At 31.2% G+C, this 22876-nt stretch overlaps 2 protein-coding genes across 3 annotated transcripts in view; one reads left to right on the top strand and one right to left on the bottom strand.

Annotated features, from left to right (window-relative positions):
- LOC135141003 (polypeptide N-acetylgalactosaminyltransferase 2) overlaps positions 1-22876 on the bottom strand; it is a 110259-nt gene that overhangs the window by 17442 nt on the left and 69941 nt on the right. The window contains exons 1-4 of one of the 2 annotated variants that reach the window (XM_064071784.1): positions 20145-20202; positions 19802-20070; positions 2991-3089; positions 2529-2596 (exon numbers count right to left, since the gene is read on the bottom strand). In XM_064071784.1, the coding sequence (XP_063927854.1) occupies positions 2529-2596; positions 2991-3089; positions 19802-20031 (397 nt within the window). In that variant the 5' untranslated portion in view covers positions 20032-20070; positions 20145-20202. Of the gene's footprint in view, positions 1-2528; positions 2597-2990; positions 3090-19801; positions 20071-20144; positions 20203-22876 lie in introns of those variants that run through there. The other variant, XM_064071782.1, reaches the window with a different exon arrangement.
- Positions 9451-11613, top strand: LOC135140923 (alcohol dehydrogenase [acceptor]-like). Its single transcript, XM_064071665.1, has 3 exons — positions 9451-9658; positions 9716-9934; positions 9980-11613. The coding sequence occupies exons 1-3, from the start codon at positions 9481-9483 to the stop codon at positions 11416-11418; spliced, it is 1836 nt and encodes a 611-aa protein (XP_063927735.1). The 5' UTR covers positions 9451-9480; the 3' UTR covers positions 11419-11613.

Below are 22876 nucleotides of genomic sequence, written 5' to 3' on the forward strand. Positions count from 1 at the left end.
TCTCATCCACAGTTTTTGTATTCTAATGCATCTCTTTCACTACATTTTAATTTGTAATTACAATCGTATAAATTGTATTAATTTTGCCTTCATAAATAATATGTATATGCCGACCTTTCTAAAATACTAGAATTAAATTTTAACAAACACAAATTTCATGAATTCTATAGTTCTGGATCTTAAATAGTGAACTTTGTACAAATGAGTTCCAACGCGATTCTTTGGAAATCTTTTATTATTATTCACAAAAATACCAGAAAACAAGTGTTGTAAAACGTTTATTGGCCATCGGAAACCATTCACTAGTTCAAAACCGTAACTATAGTTGAAAACGGCGATTTGTTTAGTTGCGAAATCTAGGCTTGATAAACATCTAAACTTTCGGAGTAATCAGAAGTGTGGTATCAGAGATATCTATCTCATTAATCCGCTACCAGACACAGCAAATGTTTAAATTCTTCCACTAAGTTTATGGCATCTACCAACAACATGTTGGGTTCTTCTAACTTTTCTATTACCTCACATACGAATTGATAATTGCTTCTTAGAAAAGCTAGATCTTGTCGCAAATCTTTGTTTTCCAAAATATTTATGCAATTTTTAATCGATCGAGAAGAATCTTCGCTAAACTCCGTAACTACTTCCTCAAATTTTTTGATATATTTGTCATAATAAAATGTGGCCTGTAACCATGTTCCCCACGTCGTTATAATCGGTTCTGGGGGCAATGGTATGTTTGGAAATTTTTCCTTAAAATGTTGCACTCTTAGTGGGGCTTTAACAAAAATCTTTTTACCATTTGCCACTAATTTATTAACAGTAGGAAACTCCAAACGTATTCCTTCAGCCACTCTGTTTAAACCGTGGACAATGCAAGTAGAGTGAATTAAATTGGGGTACAATATTTTTAGATTATTCCCTGCTTTCAACATATAACGAGCTGCAGCCGAGATCATCAATAAAATTTTATTGGCAAAAATAGTGACGTAAGACTGTCATTTACAAATCTGGTAATCGTATTGCCATTTGTTTTATCTAACATTTTCAAACTTACTACACACCCTCGACTAGGGAAATTTTCATTTAATATTCCAACAATTAAACTTGCCACGTATCTTCCACAACTATCGGTTGTTTCATCGACAGCGAACCGTAAATAATTATCTCCAATGCGATGTTTAATTTCGTTGTAAACTTGCTGAAACACTGGGCCTACATAATTTTTTCGGAGAGTACTTTCAACCGGAATATGTCGATTGCAGTGTTTTTCAAGGAATTCTTGAAGAGGGCCTATCTCCAATTTTTTAAAAGAGGTATATTGGACTGGATCATCATTTTACATAAATCGAAATTAAACTGAAACTGCTCATCTTTTGTGGAAGTAGATGCAACAGATTCATGTATGGTCTGCTGTTTAATTTTAGAAACTTCAAACATTTTCTTCCTTTCTACATGAAGAGTCGTTCTGACATGTTGGGTCACGTTATATTTTTTATCACTTTGAATCTAAAACAACGCACATATACAGGATTAACAAAGGAAAATAGATAAAAAAAATTAGTGGGCTTACGGTTTTCACACAAGCTCTGCAGAATATTTTGTTGTTTTCTAATTTTAATTCTGGAAAATCCACTCATCCGGCGTCGATTTTACTTTCGGCATTCTTTTAAAATATTAGTAATATTACCAAAAAGAACTCAACATGTAACAAGGGAGAACCACGTATAACACTGTACCATGACAGATGCGATAGACTGATGGTTGTGAAATAAACGGTTCATTTACTTAAAAGTTTCCATTAGAAAAATTTTAAGGTAGATAGTTAGGTACAATAATCCTTTTTTCTAGAAAATCTTCAACGGTCTTGCCGCAAAATGCCGAAAAAGAACATCTGGTTAAAAGCTTTAATTCATTATCAACGGAAGTAAGGATTTAAAGTCATAAAATCTATGGAGTATTTTTCCAATCCTATAATAAAATTTTATTACCCAAACGACCGGAACCTATTCACAGAAAGGGTCTTGAGTAAGTGTACTTCAATGGTCAAGTCCAGGTAAAATGCATACGATACGATACGCCTAACTAACGAGTATTTGTCATCCCGACAAGGCCGGCATTTGAACAAAATATGCATTAAAACTCATATTCGTCGAAAAAAGCATTAAATAAGCATAAAAAAAATGTGTCAAATGACTCCAAATTGTATCATAGTTACAGATATAAAAAAGTTTTGAAGTGCTTACATTTTTCACAAAAAGCATTAAACCTAGAAATTCGCTCTTTACTGATGACTAACATGGGGATAGATTGATTTGTAAATTAAAATTTCGAAGACTTTGGCAAAATTGCAAATGAGAGATATCGGTCGATAATTTTTTATCTCATTTTTATTTCCAGATTTAAAAACCGGCGTAATACTTGATTGTTTCCAACAATCGGGAAAAACTTCGTGACGAATTATTAAATTATAAATATGTAATAATGGTTGACAAAGTCTTGACAGTTATTCGAAAGCGAACTGTACTTACGATTATCGCTGAAATCGTCCACTAGAATGATCTCCTTGATCAAATGTTCCGGGCTCCGGTTGAGAACACTGGAAAAAGCGGAAACGCATTACGCAACGTCGTTAATTAAACAAAATGCGCTCCGGAGAACAATTGTATGTAAGTCGGGTAATTTCACTTGCTGATGATTATATTAGAAACAATGAGATCCGTATCGTCCGGGCTATGGCATTAATACGGTTTTTTTGTTTTGTTTCTGGTGAAATGAAATATGATGCGCGATAACGAAGCCAACACAAAAGACCAAATTTACTTCCTGTATTCAAAAAGGAGCATTAATCACCGACGTCTTTAATGCAGTCGGACGGGGGATTTTTGTTTAGGCTTACTCGTCGAGAAACGTTTTCTTCGTTTTGCTAATTCGGCAAAGTTTCGCGAACAAAGAGACGGGGGGAATTTAATTGCAAGGTAATTCCGACTCACCTCACGACCGTTCTGAGGAGGGTGGAACGGGCTTCGTTGTGGAAGGTTATTATGACGCTGGTGGCGGGCAGTTCGGTCTTCCACTTTTTCCGCCGGCACCTGCAACAAGATTACAGATACAGATATTACAGAATTACTACAATTTACAATTGGTCGAAGTTTATTTCGACAGAAAACACTGCACTTGATAAAATTGATTGATCGAGCCATTCTCCGCCAAGATTAGACGACGCAATTTGATTTCCTACTTGTAATTCCGTTAGTCACTCCTCATATTTCCTCCATTAAGCGTGCTCCTCCTCCTATACATCATGCTCTTTTTTGTCCGCGTCGTCACTTCCTCCCCCACGACCCTAATCAGGGAGCGCAAGCACAGCTCTATGAATTACCCCAAAACAACTCTGAGTTCGCCACCTCGCACGAAACAACCACCAAGAATCCGACTTCACCCCGACACAATTTAACCCTTTGTTCCAGATTTCGGGAGTTACGATTTCATTATCGCGGGAGCCGGCTCGGCAGGTAGCGTCTTAGCGACCCGCCTTTCCGAAATAGATAGCTGGAGAATCCTCCTGGAAGTCGGAGGTGAAGAGGACGATTTTAATGCCATTCCGGGAATGTTTCCGTACTTAGAGTTCAGCGAGATGAATTGGGGGTATTATACGACTCCGCAAGCGAATTGCTATCTAGGTACTACTGAAACAGTAGACGGGTTGATTCCAGGTATGAGAGATTACAAGTGCATGGCTCCTTTAGAGAAATCGATCGGTGGTAGCAGCGCGATTAACGCCGTGTTATATGTGAGAGATCCGTGTCTCCGGCTTGAGAGCAACCCCGGCGCTCCCTGAAGGTCGGCGCATAAGCCTAAGTCGGTCAGAATAAAATATGCAAAAATTAATAGAAAATAAAACACAATGCTGCTAAAACATAAAAATAACTGTACTTTCCCAAAAAATCTGTTTTATTTTCCCATTTCTCGACTTGCCAAAGTTTAAATTTTTCACTTCTTCAATACTTGAATTTTTCCATTTTTCAGGTTTTTGATTTTTCAATTCAACTTTAGATGTTTCAATTTTTCAGTATTTCAATTTTGGACATTTTCAATTTTTCCATTCTTCAAATTTTCGGTTTCTCGATTTTTTATTTTTCGATTTTTCAATTTTCCGATGTTTCAATGATACAATTTCTCAATTTTTATCCTCTTCAATTTTACGATTTCTAAATACGTATTTCGATTTTTCAATTTTTGAATTTTTCAAATTTTGACGTTTTTAAATTTTCAGTTTTTCGATTTCTGAAGTAATCTTTTTTTCTTATTTTCCCATTTCTTCCCAAAGTTTCGATTTTTCTCTTCTTCAATTCCTCAGATTTAAGATTTTTCAATTTTTCGATTTTTTAAACTTTTAATTTTTCGACTTCTGGATTTCCCGATTTCCAGTTTTTCGTTTTTTAAACTTTGGATTTGTCAATTTTTCGACTGTTTTATATTTCGATTTCTCAATTTTTCAACTTTTCGATATTTTAAATTTTCATTTTTTTTAAATTCTAGATTTTTGATTTCTCGAGTTTTCAGTTCCTCTATATTTCAATATTGACGTTTTTAAATTTTCAGTTTTTAGATTTCTGGAGTAATCTTTTTTTTTATTTTCCCATTTCTTCCCAAAGTTTCGATTTTTCTCTTCTTCAATTCCTCAGATTTTTGATTTTTCAGTTTTTCGATTTTTTAAACTTTTAATTTTTCGACTTCTGGATTTCCCGATTTTCAGTTTTTCGGTTTTTAAACTTTGGATTTTTCAAATTTTCGACTGTTTTATATTTCGATTTCTCAATTTTTCAACTTTTCGATATTTTAATTTTTAATTTTTTTTAAATTCTAGATTTTTGATTTCTCGAGCTTTCAGTTCCTCTATTTTTCAATATTTAAATTTTTCGGATTTTTAAAATTTTCGATTTTCCATCTTTTTTTAATTTTTGATTTTCCAATTTCTGGATGTTTCGATTTTTCAATGATCCGATTTTTCAATTTCTCGATTTTTAAATTTTAGATTTTCCATTTTTTATTTTTTTGTTTTTTTTGTGTTTGGATTATTTATTATTGCTAAAAGTTAAAGCAAAAAATAACTACCAAAATTGTGACCAAAAATATGCAAAAATTAATAGAAAATGAAACACAACGCTGCTAAAACATAAAAATAACTGTACTTTCCCAAAAAATCTGTTTTATTTTCCCATTTCTCGACTTCCCAAAGTTTCACTTTTTCACTTCTTTAATACCTGAATATTTCCATTTTTCAGGTTTTTGATTTTTCAATTCAACTTTAGATGTTTCAATTATTCAGTTTTTCAATTTTGGACATTTTCAATTTTTCCATTCTTCAAATTTTCGGTTTCTCGATTTTTTATTTTTCGATTTTTAATTTTCCGATGTTTCAATGATACAATTTCTTAGTTTTTATCCTCTTTAATTTTACGATTTCTAAATACGTATTTCGATTTTTTAATTTTTGAATTTTTCAAATTTTGACGTTTTTAAATTTTCAGTTTTCCGATTTCAGAAGTAATCTTTTTTTTTATTTTCCCATTTCTTCCCAAAGTTTCGATTTTTCACTTCTTCAATTCCTCAGATTTTTGATTTTTCAATTTTTCGATTTTTTAAACTTTTAATTTTTCGACTTCTGGATTTCCCGATTTTCAGTTTTTCGTTTTTTAAACTTTGGATTTTTCAATTTTTCGGCTGTTTTATATTTCGATTTCTCAATTTTTCAATTTTTCGATATTTTAATTTTTCATTTTTTTTTAAATTCTAGATTTTTGATTTCTCGAGTTTTCAGTTCCTCTATATTTCAATATTTAAATTTTTCGGATTTTTAAAATTTTCGATTTTCCACCTTTTTCTAACTTTTTGATTTTCCAATGTCTCGATGTTTCGATTTTTCAATGATCCGATTTTTCAATTTCTCGATTTTTAAATTTTAGATTTTCCTTTTTTTATTTTTTTGTTTTTTTCGTGTTTGGATTATTTATTATTGCTAAAAGTTAAAGCAAAAAATGACTACCAAAATTGTGACTAAAAATATGCAAAAATTAATATAAAATAAAACACAATGCTGCTAAAACATAAAAATAAGTGTACTTTCCCAAAAAATCTGTTTTATTTTCCCATTTCTCGACTTCCCAAAGTTTCAATTTTTCACTTCTTCAATACTTGAATTTTTCCATTTTCAGGTTTTTGATTTTTCTATTCGACTTTGGATGTTTCAATTTTGGACATTTTCAATTTTTTCATTCTTCAAATTTTCGGTTTCTCGATTTTTTATTTTTCGATTTTTCAATTTTCCGATGTTTCAATGATACAATTTCTCAATTTTTATCCTCTTCAATTTTACGATTTCTAAATACGTATTTCGATTTTCAATTTTTGAATTTTTCAAATTTTGACGTTTTTAAATTTTCAGTTTTCCGATTTTTGAAGTAATCCTTTTTTTTTATTTTCCCATTTCTTCCCAAAGTTTCGATTTTTCACTTCTTCAATTCCTCAGATTTTTGATTTTTCAATTTTTCGATTTTTTAAACTTTTAATTTTTCGACTTCTGGATTTCCCAAGTTTCAGTTTTTCGTTTTTTAAACTTTGGATTTTTCAATTTTTCGGCTGTTTTATATTTCGATTTCTCCATTTTTCAACTTTTCGATATTTGAATTTTTCATTTTTTTAATTCTAGATTTTTGATTTCTCGAGTTTTCAGTTCCTCTATATTTCAATATTTCAATTTTTCGGATTTTTTAAATTTTCGATTTTCCATCTTTTTTTTAACTTTTTGATTTTCCAATTTCTCGATGTTTCGATTTTTCAATGATCTGATTTTTCAATTTCTCGATTTTTAAATTTTAGATTTTCCATTTTTTATTTTTTTGTTTTTTTCGTGTTTGGATTATTTATTATTGCTAAAAGTTAAAGCAAAAAATAACTACCAAAATTGTGACTAAAAATATGCAAAAATTAATAGAAAATAAAACACAATGCTGCTAAAACATAAAAATAACTGTACTTTCCCAAACAATCTGTTTTATTTTCCCATTTCTCGACTTGCTAAAGTTTCAATTTTTCACTTCTTCAATACTTGAGTTTTTCCATTTTTCAGGTTTTTGACTTTTCAATTCAACTTTAGATGTTTCAATTTTTCAGTATTTCAATTTTGGACATTTTCAATTTTTCCCTTCTTCAAATTTTCGGTTTCTTGATTTTTTATTTTTCGATTTTTCAATTTTCCGATGTTTCAATGATACAATTTCTCAATTTTTTCCTCGATTATTTTACGATTTCTAAATATATCGATTTTTGAATTTTTGAATCTTTCAAATTTTGACGTTTTTAAATTGTCAGTTTTCCGATTTCTGAAGTAATCCTTTTTTTTATTTTCCCATTTCTTCCCAAACTTTCGAATTTCACTTCTTCAATTCCTCAGATTTTTGATTTTTAAATTTTTCGATTTTTTAAACTTTTAATTTTTTGACTTCTGGATTTACCGATTTTCAGTTTTTCGTTTTTTAACTTTGGATTTTTCAATTTTCGGCTGTTTTATATTTCGATTTCTCAATTTTTCAACTTTCCGATATTTTAATTTTTGTTTTTTTTAAATTCTAGATTTTTGATTTCTCGAGTTTTCAGTTCCTCTATATTTCAATATTTTAATTTTTCGGATTTTTTAAATTTTCGATTTTCCATCTTTTTTTAACTTTTTGATTTTCCAATTTCCCGATGTTTCGATTTTTCAATGATCCGATTTTTCAATTTCTCGATTTTTAAATTTTAGATTTTCCATTTTTTATTTTTTTTTTCGTGTTTGAATTATTTATTATTGCTAAAAGTTAAAGCAAAAAATAACTACCAAAATTGTGACTAAAAACATGCAAAAATTAATAGAAAATAAAACACAATGCTGCTAAAACATAAAAATAACTGTACTTTCCCAAAAAATCTGTTTTATTTTCCCATTTCTCGACTTGCCAAAGTTTCAATTTTTCACTTCTTCAATACTTGAATTTTTCCATTTTTCAATTCAACTTTGGATGTTTCAATTTTTCAGTCTTTCAATTTTGGACATTTTCAATTTTTCCTTTCTTCAAATTTTCGGTTTTTCGATTTTTTATTTTCCCATTTCTTCCCAAAGTTTCGATTTTTCATTTCTTCAATTCCTCAGATTTTTGATTTTTCAATTTTTCGATTTTTTAAACTTTTAATTTTTCGACTTCTGGATTTCCCGACAGCTTAGAGTAGCTAGAGAGTCTCGAAAGTCTAGAAAGTTTAGAGTCTAGAGGTCGTGAAGAATATGGGGACTCTAGAGAATCTAGACAATATAAGCAATTTAGAGGTTGGAGAATCCAGAGAGGATATAGAGATCCTTCAGAACATACAGAATCTAGAAACCTTAGAAAATCTAGAGACTAGACATTTGGTATAGCTCTAAAAACTACAATGAGTCTACAGAATCTAGATGCTTGAATCCTCTAGAATCAAAATATTTTATGCAGTTTGTACTAGCTAGAGTTCAGAAAAATCTATAAAATCTTGCAAGTCAAGAATTTATAGATCTTGGAGAATCTGCAGATGAAAACTCTGGAGAACCTAGACAATCTAAGCAATTTATGGACTAGAAAATCTAGAGAGAATTCAGAGGGAAGAGAATCTGGAGAATCTTGAAACTTTAGAAAGTCCATAGAATTTAGGCACCTTAATTCAGTGTCTAGAAACCCTAAAAGGTATAGAATCCAGAGACTCTGCAGAGTCTAGAGAGCTTTGTGATTATAGACAATCTAGGATATCTAGAAAGCCTAGAAAACAGATGAAACTTTAAAGAGCCAGAAATATCTACAGAGTATAGTATCTAGAAACTATAGAGGGCCTAGAAAATCCAGAAAATCTATGAAATGTAGCAAGTCTGTATAATATGCAGATTCTAGAGGACCTAGCAGGCCCTTGGTTTCCTCCACGGAGACAGTACTGACGGTACTCCAACCATTGGCCTAATCGTGGCCAGAATGCAATATTCCTTGCCGTTTTATTTTATTTTCGTATTTTGCGGGCGCTCACCACCTGAGATCCGTGTCTCCGGCTTGAGAGCAACCCCGGCACTCCCTCCCTCGCAAAGGAAGAATCTCGCCGCCACCCCCCGGAATTTCGTCGCAAGTCATCTCATGATTGATTTGGGTCAGCCAAAGTACAGAAAAATCATCATAGATCAACAATCTAGAGCCACAAAGTCAGCAGAATTTGTAACCAAGTTGAAAAAATAAAAATTTGCATTTCCTCTATTTATCAGAACAATGTCATTACAATCACATGCATAACTTTGTTGTTGCCTTCAGAATTTAAGTACCACCGATAAGCAAGCTTCAAGGATAATACAAACGCAAGTACCTTAAAACAGAGTAAAGCAATATTTCGCACTCAATCATAGTTTGTAAGCCGTAGCTACAGACACAAAAAACCAAAATGTTTTGTCTACACTTGACCGTCTTTTTTCTTGTTCATTTCGCACACTGTGACGAAAATATCACAATCCAGTACTACAAACAGCTAATTCAAGTTGGATCAGTGCGAGCTCTATCTTACAACCTTAGTCAGAGAAGCGTTGAGTTTGAAAAAGGAGCCGCCTCCGACAAACTACATGGTAAAACTACATGGTAAAAGGAGTCATTTTAAAACCATAAACGACGATTTGTTTCAGACTATCCCAAAAAATTCGACGTTGTGATTATCGGTGCTGGTACTGCCGGCGCTGTCGTCGCAACCCGGCTTTCCGAGAATCCGAAACTGCGCATTGCTGTAATCGAAGCCGGGGGTGAAGAGAGTGACTTTTCCAAAATTCCAAATATGGCTTTTAACTTGCAGTTTAGTGATATGAACTGGGGGTACTACTCCACGCCGCAGAAAAACTGCTGTTTAGGTAAATATAAAACCGGTTGGGTTGAAAATTGTATGTATTTTTAAGGAATGAACAACCAGGAGTGTATGGTTCCGTCGGGGAAGGTTCTAGGTGGAAGTAGCGCTATCGATTTCGGGATTTACCGCAGGTCAAGCCGCGTACGCTACAACGAATGGGCAGTCAAAGGGTGGACGTACTTCGACGATCTATATTACTACAAAAAGTCAGAAAACGAGCAAATTCGTGGCGACTATTTGTACCACAAAAAAGGGGGTGTTTTGAATGTTGAGTACGGTAAACCAGATTCGCCACTTCAACCTCTCGTTCTTAAAGCCAACGAGGAACTTCACGTACCCAATATAGACTACAACGGAATACGAAGTGTGGGTGTTGGTAAGCCTCAACTCAATATCAAACACGGGCAAAAACAAAGTACCAATACCGCTTTTCTGGACTACGCACGTTCCAGAGACAATGTCGAAGTACTCACCCACGCCTTCGCCACCAAAATCATCATCAACGAAAGCAATAAAACAGCTCAAGGCGTCGTGTTTGTAAAAAACGACAAAAAATATAAAATTATTGCGACTAAAGAAGTCATAGTTTCCGCAGGGACAATCAACAGTGCTCAACTTCTAATGCTGTCGGGTATTGGTCCTCGCGATCACTTGAAAGAGCACAAAATCAAGGTACTGCAAGACCTACCAGTAGGCAAAACTCTCAAAGATAAGACGTTTTTACCAATCATAGTGCGTACTAACTCCTCGTTACACAACCAAGGCGATCTGGACACCGCTATTAAGCAGTACCTACGCGGGTACGGTCCTCTCGTCAAACCCCTCTACACCGACCTGCTAGAGTTCATCCACGCAGACGGTACTCCTGAAGACGCACCCACCTTCCAAATCCTAATGGTACCACCGCCACGCACCCAAGCCGCACTCTTACCACGCGTATTCAACTACAACCAAACCGTCACACAAACATTCCTAAAAAGCATCAACACAGAAACGGATTTTGCCCTAGATGTGATCAATCTATGTTCCAGATCTAGCGGAAGCGTCAAACTCAAATCTTCCAACCCCATCGATCACCCGAAAATCGACCTGAATTATTTCAGCGATCCCAGAGACGTAGAAGTTTTTTTAAAAGCTGTCAAATTCGTGGACGAACAACTAGTGAAGACGAAAGCCTTTCGTGAAATAGGGGCTAGTTTACAGACAACTGGATTGTGTACTAATTATGAAAAAGGTAGTGATGAACGTAATGAGTGTGTTATTCGTGCACTGGCCACGAGTGCGTATGAGTTTACTGGTACTACTGCCATGGGTGCGGACCCTAAGACGTCAGTCGTTGATAAAAATGCGCAAGTGCATGGAATGATGGGTTTGAGGGTGGTGGATGCTGGGATTTTTTCCAAGTGTGTGTCAGGAAGGGCGGATACGATTATGGCGGCGGAAAAAATTTCGGACATAATCAAACAGAAGTACTCGGATTTGCATTGAAGAGGGTGGAAGTTTGTCATTTTACTGTGGTGTGCACACAATTGTTTTAATTAATTTTACTTGAAATAAATTTTTGTTCACATAATTTAAAACTCAGAGGATGCTAAGCAACTGACAAATTCGACACTGATGGTACTAATTTGGTGACCCTTACGACGTAGTACATAAAGGCGAAACATTTATCCCGACCCACGCTGAAAGCATAGATTAATATAATATGCCAATAAAAAAACTTGTTTGACTACAACTCGTCGCCTGAGAACTTGTTTGATCTACAGACCAGAGCGCGCTCAAGCCAATGTCGACTCTAAGCGTTCAGAAGCGATTTGGTTGATTTAGACTATAATTTCTTCGTTTAACTAAGAATTAATTCTTTATTTGTGTTTTACACTAGCAAAACGTCTTAAGCTAAAAATATTGAAAACCTTAAAAAATCGTAAAACCGAAACATTGAAAAATCGAAATATCGAAGAACTGAAAATCGAAAAATGAAACATCAGAATATCGAAAAAATGTAAAATTCAAAAATCTAAAATTTAAAAACCGAATAACGAAAAATCGAGATATCGAAAAATCAAAATATCGAAAAATCCAAATCTCGATAAATCGAGAAATCAAAAAACTTAAAAATTCGAAAAATTGAAAACTTGAGAGACTGAAAGATCAAAAGAACGAGAAATCGAAAAGTGATGAAGCCGAAAAATCGAAAAATAGAGAAATCGGCAAACAAAAAGTTAAAAGTTGAAAAATTGGAAAATCGAAAAATCAAATAAGTGAAATCGAAAAATAGAAAATCGCAAATTCGAAGAAACGAAAAATTGAAAACCAACAAACCTGCAATGAAAAACTAAAAATCTGGAAATTTAAAAATCCAAAGAAAACTCAAGAATCGAAAAATGGACAGAAAAAAACAAATCGAACGAAAAATTGGAAGATCAAAAACAGTTGAAAAATTATGGAACCGTCAAAACCGTAATTTTTCAAGTTAGCAATTGTTGGATTTCCAGATATCCGATTTTCCGATTTCTATAATTTTCAGCACTTTGATTTCGCACTTTTTCGATTTTTAAGTTTCTCAATTTAATGTTTCGATGTTTGAAATTTCGTTTCTTCAATTTTTCAAGGTTGATTTCCAATTTTCAGTTTTTGCAAGGTTTTCATTTTACAATTTTTCAATTTTTTTAATGAAAAAGTTGAAAAATCGAAAAACTAAAAATCTAAAAACTAAAAAATCTGAAAAAACAAAAAATGGAAAATCGAAAAATCCAAAGAATCGAAAAATTGGCCAGAAGAAATAACAAATGGATTCGAAAAATTGGAAAACCCAAAAATTGTACAATCGAAAAATTATGGAATCATCAAAATTGTAATTTTTCAAGCTTGCAATTGTTGGATTTCCAGTTATCTGATTTTCCGACTTGTATAATTTTCAACATTTTGACTTAACAATACATTTTGTTTTTTTATTTCGCACTTTTTCGATTTTTAGGTTTCTCAATTTTTAATTTTTTGATTCTTTAATTTTTCGTTTCATCAATTTTTCAAGATTTTGATTTCCAGTTTTCAGAGTTTTCAAGGTTTTCATTTTACAATGTTCCAATTTTTCGATTCGATTTGTGTTTTCTTCAGTCTAGTTTTTCAATTCATTGGGTTTTCTTTCGACTTTTAAATTTCTCGATTTTTCGACTTTGCGATTTTCCACTTTTTTCGATTTTTCGTTTCTTTAGATTTTTTAGATTTTAGATTTTTAATTTTTCGGTTTTTCAGTTTTCGATTTTTCAGCTTTTTGAATAAAAAATAGAAAAAATGGAAGATTAAGAAATATTGAAAAATTAAAAGATCAAAAGATTGAAAAACCTAAAATTTAAAAATACAAAAATTGAAAAATCGGAAAACTAAAAATACAATCTGAAAAACTAAAAAATGGAAAATCGAAAAATCGAAGAAACGAAAAATTGAAGTATTTAAAAACCAAAAATCGCGAAATTTAAAAATCCAAAGAAAACTCAAGAATCGAAAAATTTGACAGAAGAAATGATAAATGGATTCGAAAAATTGGAAAACCCAAAAATTGTACAATCGAAAAATTATGGAATCATCAAAATTGTAATTTTTTAAGCTTGCAATTGTAGGATTTCCAGTTATCTGATTTTCCGACTTGTATAATTTTCAACATTTTGACTTAACAATAAATTTTGTTTTTTTTATTTCGCACTTTTTCGATTTTTAGGTTTCTCAATTTTTAATTTTTTGATTCTTTAATTTTTCGTTTCATCAATTTTTCAAGATTTTGATTTCCAGTTTTCAGAGTTTTCAAGGTTTTCATTTTACAATGTTCCAATTTTTCGATTCGATTTGTGTTTTCTTCAGTCTAGTTTTTCAATTCATTGGGTTTTCTTTCGATTTTTAAATTTCTCGATTTTTCGACTTTGCGATTTTCCACTTTTTTCGATTTTTTTTTTCTTTAGATTTTTTCGATTTTAGATTTTTAATTTTTCGGTTTTTCAGTTTTCGATTTTTCAGCTTTTTGAATAAAAAATAGAAAAAATGGAAGATTAAGAAATATTGAAAAATTAAAAGATCAAAAGATTGAAAAACCTAAAATTTAAAAATACAAAAATTGAAAAATCGGAAAACTAAAAATACAATCTGAAAAACTAAAAAATGGAAAATCGAAAAATCGAAGAAACGAAAAATTGAAGTATTTAAAAACCAAAAATCGCGAAATTTAAAAATCCAAAGAAAACTCAAGAATCGAAAAATTTGACAGAAGAAATAATAAATGGATTCGAAAAATTGGAAAACCCAAAAATTGTACAATCGAAAAATTATGGAATCATCAAAATTGTAATTTTTCAAGCTTGCAATTGTTGGATTTCCAGTTATCTGATTTTCCGACTTCTATAATTTTCAACATTTTGACTTAACAATACATTTTGGTTTTTTTATTTCGCACTTTTTCGATTTTTAGGTTTCTCAATTTTTAATTTTTTGATTCTTTAATTTTTCGTTTCATCAATTTTTCAAGATTTTGATTTCCAGTTTTCAGAGTTTTCAAGGTTTTCATTTTACAATGTTCCAATTTTTCGATTCGATTTGTGTTTTCTTCAGTCTAGTTTTTCAATTCATTGGGTTTTCTTTCGATTTTTAAATTTCTCGATTTTTCGACTTTGCGATTTTCCACTTTTTTCGATTTTTTGTTTCTTTAGATTTTTTCGATTTTAGATTTTTAATTTTTCGGTTTTTCAGTTTTCGATTTTTCAGCTTTTTGAATAAAAAATAGAAAAAATGGAAAAGTAAAAAGGTAGACACATCGAAAAATCCAGAAGTCAAAAATAGAAAAGCCGAAGAATTGAAATTTTGAAAAATCCTAAAACTGAGAAATCGAAAAATCAAAAAAGTGAAGTCGAAAAACAGAAACCTTAAAAGATCGAAAAATTGAAAAATCAAAAAATTTAAGAATTGAAGAACAGGAAAATCGAAACACTCGAAGGTCAAGAAATGGGAAAATTGAGAGTTTATAAAAGTCAAATTTGAAAAATTAAAAAATCTAAAATTTGACATAATGACAATTGAAAAACAGAAAATCTAAAACTGGGAGTCGAAAAATCAAAAAGCTAAGAAATGGAAACATTTGAAAAATTCTAAAACTTGGAAAAAATTGAAATATCGAAGAACTAAAACGAAAAATCGAGAAATCGAAAAATCTAAAATTTTAAAAATTAAAAAATCTAAAATTTAGAAACCCAAAAATTGAAAAATCGAAAAAGCAAAAAATCGACACATCGAAAAATCCAGGAGTCAAAAATCGAAAAGTCAAAGAATCGAAATATTGAAAAACTGAAAAATGAAGGAGAAACTGAAACATCCGAAAACTGAAATATCCAAAAACTGAGAACCTAAAAAGTCCAAAAATTGAGCAGTCGAAAAATCCAAAAAATGAATTCGAAAAATCGAAACTCTCGAAAGTCAAGAAATGGGAAAATCAAAACATCGATTAATTGAAAAATCGAAAAATTGACAGTTTAAATGTCAAATTTGAAAAATTGAAAAATCGAAAATTTGAAAAAACGACAATTGAAAAACAGAAAATTTACCGCGAAGTCGAAAAATCGATAGATTAAGAAATCAAAACATTGAAAAATTCGAAAACTTGAAAAACTGAAATATCGAAGAACTGAAATGAAAATTCGAGAAATCGGAAAATCTAAAATTTTAAATATTTAAAAATTAAAATATCAAAAAACTGAAAAATCTAAACTTTAAAAATCGAAAAATTGAAAAAACGACAATTGAAAAACGGAAAATCTAAAACCGGGAAGTCGAAAAATCGAAACATTTGAAAAATTGAAATATGAAAGAGCTGAATTGAAAAATCGAGAAATTTTAAATATTGAAAAATTAAAATACCAAAAATTGAGAAATCTAAAGTAAAAAGTCGACACATCCAAAAATTCAGAAGTCAAAAATGGAAAAGTCGAAGAACACAAATATTGCAAAATTCCAAAACTGAAATATCTAAAATCTGAAAAATCGAAAAATCAAAAAGGTGAAGTCGAAAATTAGAAACTTTAAACAATCGAAAAATTGAAAAATCAAAAACGTGGAAAATCAAAAATTAAAGAACTGAAAAACAGAAAATCGAAACACTCGAAGGTCAAGAAATGGGAAAATCAAAACATCGATTAATTGAAAACTCGAAAAATTGAGAGTTTATAGGTCAAATTTGAAAAATTAAAAAATCGAAAATTTGACAAAATGACAATTGAAAAACAGAAAATCTAAAACTGGGAAGTCGAAAAATCAGGTTAAAAAATCGAAACATTTGAAAAATTCGAAAACTTGGAAAAAATTGAAATATCGAAGAACTAAAATGAAAAATCGAGAAATCGAAAAATCTAAAATTTTAAAAATTAAAAAATCTAAAATTTAAAAATCCAAAAATTGAAAAATCGAAAAAGTATAAAATCGAAACATCGAAAAATCCAGGAGTCAAAAATCGAAAAGTTGAAGAATTTAAATATTGAAAAATCCCAAAAGTGAAATATCGAAAAACTGAAAAATGAAAGAAAAACTGTAAAATGGAAAACCTGGAAAATCCGTAAACTGAATTATTCAAAAACTGAGAACCTAAAAAGTCGAAAAATTAAGCAAGCGAGAAATCCAAAAAGTGAACTCGATAAATCGAAACCTTAAAAAAATTAAAAAATGAAAAATCAAAAACCTGAAAAACCGAAAAATTAAAGAATTGAAGAACAGGTAAATCGAAATCCTCGAAAGTCAAGAAATAGGAAAATCAAAACATGGATTAATTGAAAACCGAAAAATTGACAGTTCATAAATGTCAAATTTGAAAAATTGAAAAATCGAAAATTTGAAAAAACGACAATTGAAAAACAGAAAATCTAAAACCGAGAAGTCGAAAAATCGATAGATTAAGAAATCAAAACATTTGAAAAATTCGAAAACTTGAAAAACTGAAATATCGAAGAACTGAAATGAAAAATCTAGAAATCGGAAAATCTAAAATTTTAAATATTGAAAAATTAAAATATCAAAAAACTGAAAAATCTAAAAATTAAAAATCGAAAAATTGAAAAAACGACAATTGAAAAACAGAAAATTTAAAACTGGGAAGTCGAAAAATCAAAATGTTAAGAAATCGAAACATTTGAAAAATTCGAAAACTAGGAAAAAATTGAAATATCGAAGAACTAAAATGAAAAATCGAGAAATCGAAAAATCTAAAATTTTAAAAATTAAAAAATCTAAATTTTAAAAATCCAAAAATTGAAAAATCGAAAAAGTAAAAAATCGACACAACGAAAAATCCCAAAACTGAAATATCGAAAAACTGAAAAATGAAAGAAAATCTGAAAAATGGAAAACCTGGAAAATCTGAAAACTGAAATACCCAAAAACTGAGAACCTAAAAAGTTGAAAAATTGAGCAAGCGAGAAATCCAAAAAGTGAAATCGAAAAATGAAAAGATGAAAAATTATAGAAATGAAGAACAGGAATATCGAAACCCTCGAAAGTCAAGAAATGGGAAAATCACAACATCGATTAGGTAATTGAAAAATCGAAAAATTGACAGTTTAAACGTCAAATTTGAAAAACTGAAAAATCTAAAATTTGAAAAAACGACAATTGAAAAAACGCGAAGTCGAAAAATCGATAGATTAAGAAATCAAAACATTTGAAAATTTCGAAAACTTGAAAAACTGAAATATGGAAGAACTGCAATGAAAATTCGAGAAATCGGAAAACCTAAAATTTTAAATACTGAAAAATTAAAATTTCAAAAAACTGAAAAATCTAAAATTTAAAAATCGAAAAACAATTGAAAAACAGAAAATCTAAAACCGGGAAGTCGAAAAATCGAAACATTTGAAAAAATGAAATATGGAAAAGCTGGATTGAAAAATCGAGAAATCGAAAAATCTAAAATTTTAAATATTGAAAAATTAAAATTCCAAAAATTGAGAAATCAAAAATTTAAAAATCAAAAACGTAAAAAGTCGACACATCGAAAAATCCAGAAGTCAAAAATGGAAAAGTCGAAGAACACAAATATTGAAAAATCCCAAAACTGAAAATCTAAAGAATCGAAAAACTGAGAATCAAAAAATGAAGTCGAAATATCGAAACCTTAAAAAAATCGAAAAATCAAAAAATGAAGTTGAAAAATCAAAACCTGAAATATCAATTAATTGAAAAATCGACAAATAAAGAGCTTATAAAAGTCAAAAATTGAAAAATCGAAATATTTAAAAATCGTAAAATCGAAGAAAAAACTGAAAACCGAGAAATTGAAAAATTGAGAAATTATAAAATCCAAAAATTGAATAATAAACAGGAGTAAACTGAAAAGTCCCCAAACTAAAATTTCGAAAACGCGTCGTTAAAAATATTGACATTTTTTCTAGTTAATTTTATTCCTAGTTAGAAACAAACACTGTTGCCAACATAAGTCGAGGAGTCCTCAACCGTTGAAAGTAACTCAGCGTATATTGTGTTGTATAACACACTCGATTCCTTTAAATTGTATTTACTTCGTCAGAAGTTCGAAAATGGTCTCGCACGTGTGTCAGTCAGGCCTGGACAAATTCCATTGTCACTCTGGGAGTAAAGTTAGCCAACATTTAAATTTGATGTTACGGGTATCGACAGCAAAAAACTTCGTAACGTTCATGGAGAAAAACAAAGTCATTCATTACATTATCCTGCAGAATTACACACAAACTTTTTCTGTCTCCGAAAAAACTTGGTTGTATTTTTTAACTTAAATTATGTTTCTGGTCGGTACGAACTTTTTTTATCGTAAAAAAATCGGTTGTTTTTAATTATTATCTGAACCTTGGTGTACGTCTCGCTTGGGATTTGGTGGAACTTATGCGATCTTTTATTGTTGGAAAAAATCCCATAAGGTATGCAAACATGCTTCAATAAATCTGATCAATGTGAAAGTTTGAAAGTTTACCTATTCCGTACTTATTTCTAAAAGTTGTATAAATCAATATCCACAAATAGAATTTACAGGTTTCGATTGCAACAATATATAAAGTGGTTCTGTCCCACTATAGTTAAATAAAAGCCACTTTTAAAACACTGTTGTGTTAAAATTAATCACACAATCTCAATTCAGCCTACAAATGACCGATTTTGAAAATTAATTTCTCCGGAAGTGAAACGTAACAGTGGTGACCAGTAATGACCAAGTTGAAGGAACAGCTCTTGAAGTATATATTTATATAAACATAAAGCAACAATAAATCCCCATTAGTTTCCATGCCATAAAAATTTAATGACATCCTCGTATAGAAAATAGTACCCATATTAAATCGGTTTAGGACTAATACACGGAAATTTCCATATTCAGTCCGTAAAGCAGTGATTAACTTGAGTCGAGTCAACAATTTCCTTGTAGAGTGGCAAACAAGCATGTCGATTTTTCTCAAACATACAGCCAAAAGGTCGCTCGATTACATTCTTCTTAAAAGCGCTTACGCTCACACTAATTAGCACACAACAACAACAAAAAGTAGAAATCGTGTCCACTTTTCCGTGATAGCTTCCGGATTGGAAAGTGAATTAGATCAGGTTCAGGGTCACGTGTGCTAACTTTTACTGTCGCAACAGTACCATACGCTTCGGAGAAAGGTTAGACACGTATCCTAAATACCATTCGTCGCCAGTGGTCATCTCTTCAATCAAACTCAAAAATAGAAAAATTCTCGTGCTTCGCGTGACTCCCAATTTAAATTTGAGAAAGTACCGACACACACAAAAACGCGCTAACGGTTAATCCCTATCTGTGTTGATTTTCCTACGGAAATTTATGGCGTTTTCACACGCGATTTCTTATCGAATATGGACTTACATCGCATTCCGGGTGTCCGGAATTTCCCTATTGCTGGGCAGGTTGTCGCTGGCCTCTTGATTAAATCTATTGCGGACGTAGGGGTCCTCTCCTTGGCGCAGCCCGCCCCTGGCCACGTAGCCCGCCTCGTCGAAGTAGTTCCAGGTGAGGCGGCCGTCGGTGGTTTCCAGGCTTTGAAGGGCCAAAGGGACGGCCGGCCCTGGAGCTGAATCGTCGCTGTACTGCGCCATAGTTACCCCCTCTTTCAGTCTTAGGGCTCGGTTTTCAGTCTGAAACACACTAGCTCATGAAAATCTCAGCGGGTGCTAATTTGGTCTAAAGCTAGGCCAGATTAAAGGCATACATTATAGAGAAGCGTGTTCAAAAACAGACAGGACCCGACTCGAAATTTTTATGGCGTGACGTCATCAATTTTTAAACGGCATGAACATTCAGTTTGATTTTAAGAAACTAATAGCTGCGTTACGGTTAAATAATAACGATAGTGAAAGGTCGGGATGCTGCAATCCTATTTTTCCCACAACAAAAGTGATCTGGCTTAGATTAGCCGTCGGACTTTCTCTTCCGCGATCGCTGTTTTATTATGGGAATTTATAGATCGGGCTTTGCGAAAATGGTGCAACGAGAACGATTTATGCATAACGCGTACTTGTACACTGAAAAGTCATCTACATACGGATACGTTACGGGCATTGCTTTCTTATGCTATTGTCGTACAGGTATTGTGTAGTCTCATTTGTTTGCGGTGCTTGTCGCTGGAGAGTTCACAAGCACGAGCTTTTGTGGCAATACAAATGAAAGACACGAATTTGCATTGATTGGTTAGGAAAACTAGCCAAAGCGACATTGAGTATATAACTTCTATAATCCGAACATCCAGTAATCCGGACAGAGGCTAGTTGAAGTCCATATCTCTTTAATCTGAACAAAAACTCTGCAATCCGAACTGAACTCGAAAACATGCACCTACTTGCAAAAATGACGCAAGATCTTCTTTCTAAAGGTAATTTTTTGAAATTTTTAAAAATTGTGATATTTCAATGCACTGAATTAATTATCTAGTTCTGGAAAAAAAGTTAAAGTTATCGAAGAAATGAGGCTGCAAGTCACTTCTGCCCTCGAAATCTACAAGAAAAAGTATTTAGTTAAATTTCGAAAATCGTCGAAAATGGGTCGAAATTTGCTAGTACTTGTCAAATAAATAAATAAATATACAAGCCCCTCCCACCCACCCTTTATTTTCTTAGAAGAGTGGGCCATCTGCCAAAATCAGTCTTATCTTGACAAGTACTAGCCCCGCCCACCCACCCTTGTTTTCTTAGAAGATATATGATTTGCAAAAATCAGTCTCATACTTGCGAAGATAAGACTGATTTTGGCGGATGACATATTCTTTATTTTCTTAGAAGAGTAGGTCATTGGCCAAAATGAAATTTATTTTGGCAAATACTAGCTCCACCCAACCGCCCTTTGTTTTCTTAAGACAGTAGATCATTTGCCAAAATCAGTCTTATCGTAGTGCGTCCTACTAGATTCTTCAGTTTTTCGATTTTTCAACTTTCGAATTCTTCAATTTCTCGCTTTTTAAGTTTTCAATTTTTTGATCTGTCTTTCGATTTTTGATTTCTCTGGACAACTGAAAAAAACTTTCGATTTTTTAATTTTACAATTTTGGCATTTTCCGAATTCTCAATTATTTGATTTGTGAAAATATCGAGAAAATAGATGTTTATTTTTTTAATTTTCGATTTTTGATTTTTTGTCACCGAGTTTTTGGACATTTTCCAATTTATAGTTATTGAAAGCAAATGATATTTAAATGTTAAAAAGTAGCATAGTCCCGAACTTGTGGTTTATAAATATACTATTGAGATTATTCGGATTTTCGATTTCTCGATTATTCAACTTCAGATGATTCAACTTTTCAATATTTCAATTTTGGAAATTTTCAATTTTTCCATTCTTTAAATTTTCGGTTTCTCCATTTTGTTATTTTTCGATTTTTCAATTTTCCGATGTTTCAATGATACAATTTCTCAATTTTTATCCTCGATTATTTTACGATTTCTAAATATTTCGATTTTTGAATTTTTCAAATTGTGACGTTTTTAAATTTTCAGTTTTTCGATTTCTGAAGTAATCTTTTTTTTTCCATTTCTTTCCCGAGCAATGAAAAGCGAAAAACTAAGGAGTGAAAAATCAAAAATCGGAAAATTAAAAGAACAGAAACTCAAGAGCCAAAAAAGTGAAAACAACTAAAATATCTAAGAATTGAAAAATCAAAAAATTCTTGAATCAAAAAATAAAGAAACTAAAAATTGAAAAATTTCTAAACGAAAAACTGACGAAACGACAAAATGAAAGAACTAGAAACTTGAAAACTTGATTGAAGAAACAAAAGATCGGTAAATCGAGAAACTCAATAAAAAAATTTGAAAAATCGTAAGACGAAAATATGTATAAACTGAAAAGTCGAAAAACCACAATTCAAAAAATTGAAATCGAAAATGGACAAATCGATCACTTTAAAATGAAAAATCCAAAAAATTGCAAATTACAAATCGAAAAATTGAAAAATTAAAAAGTTCAAATTGGAAAGTAGATTGAAGGAATGAAAAATCGAAAAATGCAAAATTGAAAACAAAAAATCTACAAATTTCAAATTGAAAACTGAAAATGTGAAAAACTGGAAACTCTAAAAACCGAATCGACTTGCGAAATTAAGACAATCGAACAACTGAATGATTCAAGATTGAAAACTTGATTGAAAGAACGAAAAATCGAAAAATTGAAAAAAGCGAAAGACGCAAATGTCCAAAAACTGAAAAATAAAAAAAATACAAAATTGTACAATCAAAGACTGAAAAACTAAAAAGGAAACTAAAAATTGAAAAACTGTAAATTAAAAAATTGAAGAATTGGAATATTTAAAAAAATAGAAAAACTGAAAGATTTAATATTGAAACCTTGTTAAAAAAAAACGAAAAATAGAAAAACTAAAAAAAAGGAAAATTGAAAAAAAAAACGAAAAATGAAAATCTGTAAAAATCGAAAAATTGAAAACATGAAAAGAGG

Source organism: Zophobas morio, unplaced genomic scaffold (genome assembly GCF_036711695.1).
Source record: "Zophobas morio isolate AGI-343-1 ecotype UQ-CSIRO unplaced genomic scaffold, CSIRO_AGI_Zmor_V1 ptg000041l, whole genome shotgun sequence".
In the NCBI taxonomy this organism is placed as follows: Eukaryota; Metazoa; Arthropoda; class Insecta; order Coleoptera; family Tenebrionidae; genus Zophobas; species Zophobas morio.

Excerpts from the sequence above, each read along its gene's own strand:
- LOC135140923 (XM_064071665.1), top strand. The coding sequence starts at position 9,481 with ATGTTTTGTCTACACTTGACCGTCTTTTTTCTTGTTCATTTCGCACAC. Across the intron at positions 9,659-9,715 it reads CGCCTCCGACAAACTACATG|ACTATCCCAAAAAATTCGAC; the intron begins GTAAAACTACAT and ends GATTTGTTTCAG. Across the intron at positions 9,935-9,979 it reads GCAGAAAAACTGCTGTTTAG|GAATGAACAACCAGGAGTGT; the intron begins GTAAATATAAAA and ends TGTATTTTTAAG.